We start from the raw sequence: 9829 nt of genomic DNA, 5'->3' as shown, positions 1-9829 counted from the left end.
AGTGGTTTTGTTGAATATAATTTACTTTACATATTGTAATATTTTAGTTGATTAAATTATAATAAATCAAAATATTTGGAATTATCACACTAGATTAAAAATTACTGTCATGTTAGTGAAAACTTTGGAAAAATCTATCTATGAATCTACTTGAAAAAAAAAAATTTAATGATGCTAGGGGATATATCTAACTTAACTTTGCCTAAGTTTTTTAGCTCAAAAACCCAAAATATATAACGAGCTTTGTACAATTGCGCTTGTAACAAAATATTTTCTACATATTCTTTAGAGAACATCAAATTTGAAGCTAGTTAGTGAATCTATAATGAAAATTTGTTTCAAAAAGCTAATATTAAGCTAAATATTATAAAAAAAGGAATGAAAATAACATAAAAACATTATAACCAAACTATTTACATCTAAAATCTAATACAATATTATAGTGATAAATTTCTGGCAATCAAAATGATTTCTCGTTTGCCACGTCAAAAAATATTCAAACCCAAGGAATTCAGGATGGTTGTTTTATTTAGCAGCTTCTTCACGTTTCTCATCCTGCAGATTCAAATGTCGTTTAGCACTTTCCAACGTATTCTTCATCAGCATGCACACTGTCATTGGACCAACACCTAGAATAAAATTCAAAATGGTCAAAAACTTTTAGTATGTTCTAAGGCTATCTCATGATCCATCAAAACAACTCAGAATGTTTTGAGAATTGCATTTAATCACTTTAATGAAGTATTATGGTGATTCAGGTGTAAAATTCTTGACCTTTGTACTTCAAGGCGGGGTATAAAAGACTAAAAACAGTGTCAAAAACAAACTCCCTTTGATTTTAATTGAAAAGAGACAATGAAAATATATCATCAACGACGGGGACGAAAATATTGAGAGTTTAATTTTTGCATGTTAACCTTAAGAGGGGCATTTGAAGAAAAGCAATGAAACAGCTAATTAATGAAATAGCGATTCACTTTGTAGGAAAATAAATAAATTTGTGGTAATATGAATGAAAAATCGAACCTCCGGGTACAGGTGTGATGTAAGATGCTCTCCTCTTGGCTTCATCATAGTCAACATCCCCTACCAACCTTCTGCCACTCTTTCTTGATGCATCTGGAAAAAAAGGACTTGGATGAATACCCCCCCAAAGCACGTAAGAACTTAAACACAAGCTTATTTTTATTGGGATATTATACTAATTCTCTCCTGTAACCATATGAAAAAAGGACTCACATTTTAGAAGAAGTCTTAATTAACAGACTCTTTTTAAAGACAAAAAGCGTTAATCTACAACACAGTGTCGGAATCGTAGCTCGAAGGGCTAGATATCTTGCTTTTGCTCAAAAGTGTGCCGAGGTTAGGTAGGAAATCCTACCTAAGTCACGTGACATTACAATAGAATTTCAGCACTTTACCAATCAGAAGCTTCGCAGGTTTTCGAAAACAATAGCAGCAACATTTTTTGCGATATTCACTTTTGTTTTGCTTGGAAGAGCTTTAAAGCACTCCATCTAATCCTTCGGGTATTATCAATCTATGGTCGGAATGTCAATAGAACTTGCTCACTTGTTAATCCAGAATAAAACTGTTTTACACGAACCTTCAATAGAGTTAATACCACAGTCAATAACAACCGCTCCTTGTTTGATCCACGAGCCTTTGATCATCTTTGGACGGCCACAGGCTGCTACTAAGACATCAGCTTCTCGTACCTTTTGAACAAATTCAGGTTGTTCAGAGAATGAGCAAAAACAAAGTATGATATTTTTGAAAAATCAAAGAGGGAATAAAGCGTCGATCAAATGCAAATTAAACTTCAAACTGAGTGCTGAAAATGGGAACCTAATGTCAGCTTTTAGCCTGGATCTGTGATAACGTTCTCCGGTTCATTTCTGAGGAAATTTCATCAAAACAGCCAATCATTAAAACACATAACTACTTACAATATCTTCTAGATTTTGCGTCCTTGAATGACAAATGGTGACGGTGGCGTTTGCCCAAGTTAACAGCATTGACATTGGCATACCCTGGAATATAAACATGAGATTCGAATTATTTCTTTTGTGTATCTTTTGCATTATTTAAAGACTCGGTGATGAATGTGTTTTTATATTTTTTTAAGTTAAGTTATTCGAATTTGAAATAAATGATATTGATCCAGTTTTCTGAAACCGCGAGGTTTAAGCTTGTTTAAAAGTGAAACTTGTTTTTCAAATCTTGGAATAGATACAGAAAACTTTCTAAGGAAAGGTGGTTTTGCAGCATGACCTTAAAAGTCGACCTCTATAACATACCACAATTTTCGATCTTCCAACAACCACAGCTCGTTTTCCTCCTTGTAATTCTATTCCGCTTTCTTCGATCATGGTCATGCAGCCGTGTGGTGTGCAAGGTAGAAAGCCTTTCAAATCACCATGTGCTAATTTCCCAGTGTTGACCTCGTTCAGACTAAAAGAGTGTGATTTAAAAATTTGAAATTCAAAAGACAATTCTCTTTTGAATACTATATATTAAGCCCCACTAAACGGTGTAAAATTGCTAAACACGGCTCATAATGATTTCAAGTGGTCGGTACAAAATGTTTGTTCAGAGTTGCGTGCATTAGCTTGAAAAGTTGATTTTTGGGTCGGGCATGTCTGGTGATCGACCCTTATTTCAAGCCCTTATAATTTTCAAATGAGACCCCTGTTTTAAGAGAAAGGAATTTAGAATATGCACCCCTACACCTATTCTGAAATTGAATGATTAGCTGCAAGCGAAAATCAAAAACATTATATCTACACATTTCATGAAGTCATTGCAGTGGTGCATATGATGAATTACACTAGGTCAATCACACGTGCTTACCAATCGACATCTTTAGTGGGAAGAACAGAATTGATAACTTTGGTGGTATCTATTTCTTCGTCAGTATCAAGAGGTAGTTGAACGATGATTCCATGGACTGTTTTGTCGGCGTTCAAACTGTTGATGAGGTTGATGAGCTCACTTTCTGATGCATTCTTTGATACTTTGACATGTTCAGGTTTGAAACCAAGCTAAGAGAAAATCAAGAACGGAGCTAGGGCCGAGTTGCTTAACGAGTCGCTTGCCCATCGAATCATGAAATCTATTACTAACAGTGAAATATCAAATCTCCAACAAATACATTTAAAGCACTTCAAGATTATCAGTGCATAATAATGAAGAAGCTGAAACAACTTTTAATAATGTGCTCAATACAAACAAGTAGGCAGGTAGAACGAATCTCAATTTAATTTAAAATATCTTAAGATCTCGCTTATTCGAACTCAGACCAGGGGGGGGGGTCGGTAGTAAAATCTCAGACATATATGAGTAGTAAAAGGATTTTTACGAATTTTTACATACCACCACCCAGACTCTTGGAAGAGGTATTTTACTACCCTGGTAGTAAAAGTTTTTGGGACAATTTGTCATAGAGGCCACCTATTTTTTGGTTACTTTTTGGACTGATTTTACAAAAAAAGCTAAAAAATGATTATTTCTGTGACACATTTTTCACTTAGTGCAAAAATTAATGTTTTGCCCTTAGAATTCAAGTGTTTTTTATAATGACAAAAAAATTTGAGCATTTTTTGTTAACAGCAAACAACTTTCCAACAGAAAATTTTTTCAAATTATAAAAATTTTCACATTTTTTCATAAAAGTCATCTAAAAAATTAAAAGAATTACAAAAATAGCGAAAATTTGCTAATTTTACCAGTTTTTTAACTACCCAGGTAGTAAATTTTTTTTCAACATTTAACACATAGATACCACCCCATTTTAGTATTTAACTACCCTGGGTAGTAAAAGTTTTTTTCAATTTTTCGCCACACACCACCACAGTAGTAAACGTCATTGTGTCTGAGATTTTACTACCGACCCCCCCCCCAGCCAGCTCAGACGCGAAGTGTAATTTGTTCGAATTACAGAGAAATTCAAATCATCGGAAGTATATCAAGAGCGTTTCTCCTGGACGGGAATTTGGGAAAAATATCGAATTATAGAAAGATTCGAATAATAGAAGTTCGAAAAAGCAAGAATCTACTGTAGATTGAAAAGAAAAAACACCTGCCGCAGCTTGAAACAATAGAGCATTATACTTACCTCAGTGGCGGTTTTCATCTTCATCCGCACATAAACATTTGAATCTTCCCGATCGCCGACCTATGATAATGAAATGATATCAGAAGTTTGTTAGTTTTTTTCGGCAGTGATCTGGCGAGACATAAGAGCGCTTTGACAAGAAAAAGTGAATAATTGATTCTATAACTCGAGAACGAAATACCTACAGAGATGAGATAGGGTAGGCTTTAATGTTTTCAGACTACAGTCGAGTCTCTTTAATTTGAACCTCTATAACTCGTACCTTCAGTTAGCAAGCCTTATAAACCTTACTCCATAACTCGAAATTTCCTTAACTCGAACAAATTTGTGTTTCTCATGCATGTTCGAGTTATGATCCAAATCAGGCAATCTCGTGCGTGATCATTCAGCAACTTTTATTTGTTCAAGCGGTTCTGAGCGGTTCGTTCATAGTTATCAAAATCTAAATAGTTGGACACCACTAACGAATATAGAGCTTAAAACCAATTATTCCAAGCACAACTCGTTTCACACGCAGAATCAACACCTAAACAAAACATAAAGAAACACAAGAAGCGAGCGAAACGATCTGACACTCAGAGGTCAGAGTAAGGAAAGGGTATAATAAATAACCAAAAGAAACTCTCTACTGTAAATCCACGAAAAAGCGCCCCGCTCGAATAAGCACCCCCTTTTAGTTAAAATAATATCATAAGCGCCCTGCTCGAATAAGCGCCATTAATTAGGCGTTCAGATGAACGACAACGGTGTCGAGCAAGACGCACGACGTCGTTATGGAGACGACAACGTCGCCAATCGTCTTGACTATGTTGCAAAAAGGTAACTTTTGAAAGACTCAAATCTTGCTCTTTATTTTTAAAATAGATATAGTAATTTTGAAAATATAAACTTCAAGAATATAGACACAAAGCGCGACCTCCGAACAAACTGATACCGAGAGACAATGAAGTGTTTATAATACCACCCTTATGACGTTTTGCATATCAGTTTGGTTAGTACTGGCGTGTGTATGCAGCATTGTTAGTGACGTCAATCCAATCTGCTAGTCACTATTCCCAAAAAATTAATATACGTACATTGTAAATGATTTCACACCCTGGTGGATTATATTTTTATACCACATTTTATATTTAAAACAGTAAAAATTTGAAACTACCTTCATAAGCTAGTAGCTTTATTTACAATTTGGACTCCTCGCCCGATTTTAACTTTGAAGTAGGAAACTTGGTTTGTGAGCTTCATACGCTTAAGTGCAGTGGTCAAAGCAAAGCTTTAAGTGCAGTGGTCTTTTAGTCTCAGACGGTCGAATGGAATTTAACAACAAATTAGACAAGATTCTTCAAGTTTCGCAAAATTTTGTTGAAGTTGAAGTTGGAAACGAAAAAAGCTCTTTTTGTACCTAAGTGAGACAGAAATCTGTCAGAGAAGGGTACATTTTAAGTGTACACTATGTTTTATATGTGGAAACCACTTACAAAGGAAATTGTACAGTAAGAGTCACTGACCCTTAGTCCCTTACTGATTTACTATTTGTCCTATTCAGAGACAATTTCCCAAAATATTATTTTTATTCATCCGTATTTTCAAATGAAAATTTTATTTTGTATTTAGAGAAAATTCAGTTCCTGTATTTTTGAAGGAAAATGGGTTTTTATTATGATAATACACTTTTTATAAGAAGCTTTAAAGCTTATGTAGCTCAAAGCCTGGATATTCCTTATTTTTTCAGAGAATTTTAGCCCCACATTCCCTTAATATGTAAATATTTTTCACGTTTTATACTAAACAATTCAGTGGTCAAAAAGATATTTAAATAAATATATAATTACGCTGGCACGTTCCATATGAAGGCTAAAAGAACGCACAAGTAAATCCAGGTAAAGCAAATAAACTTCAACAAAAATCAAAATTTTCCTCTTCCATCAGCCATCAGATTTTCAAAAAAAAATTCAAACGATCAAAATGAAGACAAATTTACCTGCACAATGGTCAGTCCAGGAGTGAATTCAGAATTCTTTTCTTTAATTTGTTGTACTTCTTCCTTCATTCCTTCTTTAATTTTCCTGAAGTTGCAAAGAAGCGAGATGCAGTGGTTACTTTAAGTGGGAAAATTTTCGTGTTGAACTTTTTTTCGCAACAAAAAGGTCACATGGACTAAATTTCACAAATCAACCCCTTTTTCACCTAATTTTTTCAAGTTTTACTGAGAGCTTTAGAAAAAAAAAAATTTCCGAAGTACATATTTTATTTAGCTAATGTTCCTTATTTTCAAAAAAATCTTTAAACTGCTGATAAGATTTAGCTCCTCAATCATATAGAGAAAATTTTTATGCAAAACTATTTCGAAATAATAACATTAATCAAAATGTTAAGCCATAAAAATTTTTAAAATGTACAAGTTAGCAATCATGAACGTCTATATTCTTCTTGTTATGAAAGCACTCTCTTTTCATAATGTTACTCACTTGGAAATCTCTTTTCCACTTAAGACTTTGGCTTCTGTTACTTCTTTATCTTTTACACCACACATTTTGATGTTTTTCCTTGTTAGTTTTTTTAAATCTAAAGATAGCAAATAAAATTGAAATGAGCTCATACTTCAGAGGATGCAAGTAAAACCAGCAGGAAATTAGATATTACCTACAAATAAGTCTTGTTCGAATTGGCACTGTTATAACTGTATAGAAGACATTATCTAAACGAATGTATATATATCCGATTTCTCAACCTAACTTGAGAAAATTGATAGGAGTTAGGCTTAGACTGCTTATTGAGACTGATGTGATTTAAAATCTATACATCAGAAAACGCTTCGAATGGTATTTAAAACTTTGAAATTTTGCAACATCAATTTTTCACTTTTGCTTGTGACGTCATCAATTTGTAAATTTTTCTCTGACACGTCTGGTAAAGATTTCTAAACATGCAGAGTAAATTATTCTGACTCTTTAAACTATATTTAAGGATTTCAAATAAATAAGTACCGTCAACTGCTCTAACTTGGGACTATCTGACAAAACATGGGACAGCAATTTGGCTACCATTTAACACTGAACCTCCAAAATCATTTGATTAGAGTTAATGAACGGTGTATTAAAAAATACACGATTTCTCTTTCGCACCGAGTAGGCTTCTAAATCGAAATATGAAAAAAATCTGTAGTGGAAAACACGCAAATGTCTGGAACGAAGAAGACCAAATTAGTGACAAACCGATGGAGCGTTTGACATCAATCCTGCGGTAAGTTACACACTCGTTATGTCTTAATCCCATCGGGCGATAGGCGGCTAGGCGACGAGCGTTCTCTAATTCTCCAATTGGCTTTCGGTCATTTTGAATGAAAACAAAAAAGTTTAAAAGGGTGCGCTATCAGTGAAAGTTATGGTGACATGTTATGACAGCAGTATATAAGTGAAAATACAGGCCAGATATCAACAGTCTCATGTTTCAACCAATCGTCCCAAAGTTAGAGCAGTTGAGGGTACTCAATATTTGTCCCTCAATTTTAACTTATTTCACTTTTTTTGATGTCATCAGCACTGCCTGTCTATTGGAAAGTTTTAACAATGAGACTTAAGACTGAGGACCTTATCGTAAGTTGGTCTAATATCGACATCCCTCGTCAAATTCCGACACCCTTCTTTATAGAAAGGAATAATATGAAAGCTTGAATCACTGATTGAAAAAGGATTATTTCTCTCTGACCATCACTAAGCAAAGAAAAACAGTTTCAACCTTTCTATCAATTTCAGCTGATAAAAAGGGTGTCGGAATTAGAGGAGGGATGTCGATCGATATTAGACCAAGTTACGGTAGTGCTTATTTCACTGCTTTAGACCAGACGTCCGCGCTCGATAGGATCGATCATCGGAACGGCTCGATGACGGATCGATATGTGATCGATGGATTACTTAACGATATCCGGATAGGAGATCGATACTCAAGATTTTTTAAAGCTTATGATGGTTCCAAACATCAACAATAAATTTCAATTCAAGGAACTCCCAAGATTGGGAAGGATGTGTGTTCGCACCCATAGTTCAAAACTACATGATAGCACGCTTGTTGTGCAAGGTGCTAAGTTATTCAATTCAATGCCCAAGAGTATTAGAAATATGAAGAATGTTACAGTCGAAAAGTTCAAAAACTCTCTAGACAGACACCTCAGTTCGATCCCAGACGAGCCACAGATTCATGGTTACACAGGGTGCAGGAGAGCCGACTCTAACTCCATTCTTGACATGAAAACTGTTTAGCTGCCGACATCCTTCCTTTATTCAGGTTTGATGGATGCAGCATTGTGGTGTGAAGCAGAAAGTTTCTTACCAGAGCATGAAGCTCGAAGACAACCAAAAGTAACCAGAAGTAAGTATGATTAGTTATATCGATTATTTATCAATCTATCATCGATCTTTTATTGATCTTATCGACCCTATCGACTCATACTCGATTTATGATCGCTAACAAATCGATTAACGATCGATGACGAATCGGTATACTCGATTGAAATACTAGCTCGATAATGGATCAACGAAGGATTGATACTCAAGACTTTTTAATGGCTGAATCTTCCATCGATCTCTTATCCGGAACGTTAAGTAATCCATCGACCACATATCGATCTGTCATCGAGCCGTTCCGATGATCGATCCTATCGAGCGCGGACGTCTGGTTAAGATCTCAGGATTTAGAAGCTTTTAAAATTTACTCCAGATAATAAGGCTTGCAATGTATAGCAATTCTCGCCCGAACTTTAAATTCTGAAAACAGTTAAAATGCACTAAAATCTCAATATATTTTGACCATGATTGATTTGGTTGGCAAACGTGGTGGATGATATCGTCTGCCAACCGAGAACTTATAGTCCAAATGCAAATGTAAAACCGCATAACAACACAACACAATAACCAATTCCATAGCAAAAAGTTGGACACTACAAAGCGCAGTTTATAAAAATATATTTTACTTACTACTTGCACAGAGACTTGTGTGAATGAAAGACCTTTGTACTTGTTTGTTGAGTTTTAGAGGTCTCTGTTGAAATTTTTCTGAAATGAGTGTGGAAAATTACTCAACTTAACTTGCGCGCGCTCGATAATTTTTTTTTCACTTCTCGATGAGGGATTGCTCCACAACACAGTTGCCATTCGCGCCAATTTCTTTTGTTTCGAAAATTTCAATTCAATGGAAATTTCTAAACTAGCCTGTAGCTTCAACATCAATTTTTGAGTTTTCTCTCTTGAAAAAATTCCATATTCAAACTCAGCACCTGATTGAAAAACCTTTAAACCCCATTAAAAAACTTGTCACCCACAAGATTACATACGGGCTAGATAATTGTAAAAAAACTGAAAAAAAGTCAAAATGTCAGCTGATAAGTTTTCTTTTTTCAACATGCTGCAATAGTTCAAAGTTCATTCTATCATGACTCGAGAGCATGACATTTTTACTCGAGAGCATGACATTTTTACCCTCGTAATTATGGCGGGGAGATTTTCCCTAATGTCAACTCATTTCCATAGAATATTCCATAGAATAATAAAACAAAAGAACGTTTGGATACGATCATATCCTAGCCCCTCCTATTGGCAAAAAATGGACACTATAGAAGATGTGACGTCGCGTTGACGTTGACGGCGTACTTTCTCCACTAACCGCGCTACCAGTCAAAGCAATAAGGTTGCAAAATAACGCCAAAAATAGAAACAAAAC

The 9829-nt window shown here is 34.9% G+C and overlaps 1 protein-coding gene across 1 annotated transcript; it reads right to left on the bottom strand.

The window, feature by feature from the left end:
• Window positions 1–398: 398 nt before the first annotated feature.
• Window positions 399–9166, bottom strand: LOC136820806 (bifunctional protein FolD-like). Its single transcript, XM_067077040.1, has 10 exons — window positions 9088–9166; window positions 6583–6679; window positions 6096–6180; window positions 4118–4177; window positions 2854–3044; window positions 2301–2454; window positions 1950–2033; window positions 1607–1718; window positions 1027–1119; window positions 399–629 (listed from the first exon to the last, which is right to left on the bottom strand). Exons 2-10 carry the CDS (start codon window positions 6645–6647, stop codon window positions 526–528), a joined length of 948 nt encoding a protein of 315 aa, XP_066933141.1. The 5' UTR covers window positions 6648–6679; window positions 9088–9166; the 3' UTR covers window positions 399–525.
• Between the last annotated feature and the right edge of the window lie 663 nt (window positions 9167–9829).

Source organism: Clytia hemisphaerica, unplaced genomic scaffold (genome assembly GCF_902728285.1).
Source record: "Clytia hemisphaerica strain Z4C2 unplaced genomic scaffold, Clytia hemisphaerica genome assembly, whole genome shotgun sequence".
NCBI classification, from domain to species: domain Eukaryota; kingdom Metazoa; phylum Cnidaria; class Hydrozoa; order Leptothecata; family Clytiidae; genus Clytia; species Clytia hemisphaerica.
This window is presented reverse-complemented; position numbering and strand designations above follow the sequence as displayed.

Coding starts and splice junctions, on each gene's coding strand:
- LOC136820806 (XM_067077040.1), bottom strand. CDS start 6,647: ATGTGTGGTGTAAAAGATAAAGAAGTAACAGAAGCCAAAGTCTTAAGT. Junction 2,455..2,853: donor CCCACTAAAGATGTCGATTG/GTAAGCACGTGT, acceptor ACACTCTTTTAG/TCTGAACGAGGTCAACACTG. Junction 630..1,026: donor CATCACACCTGTACCCGGAG/GTTCGATTTTTC, acceptor ATTTTATTCTAG/GTGTTGGTCCAATGACAGTG.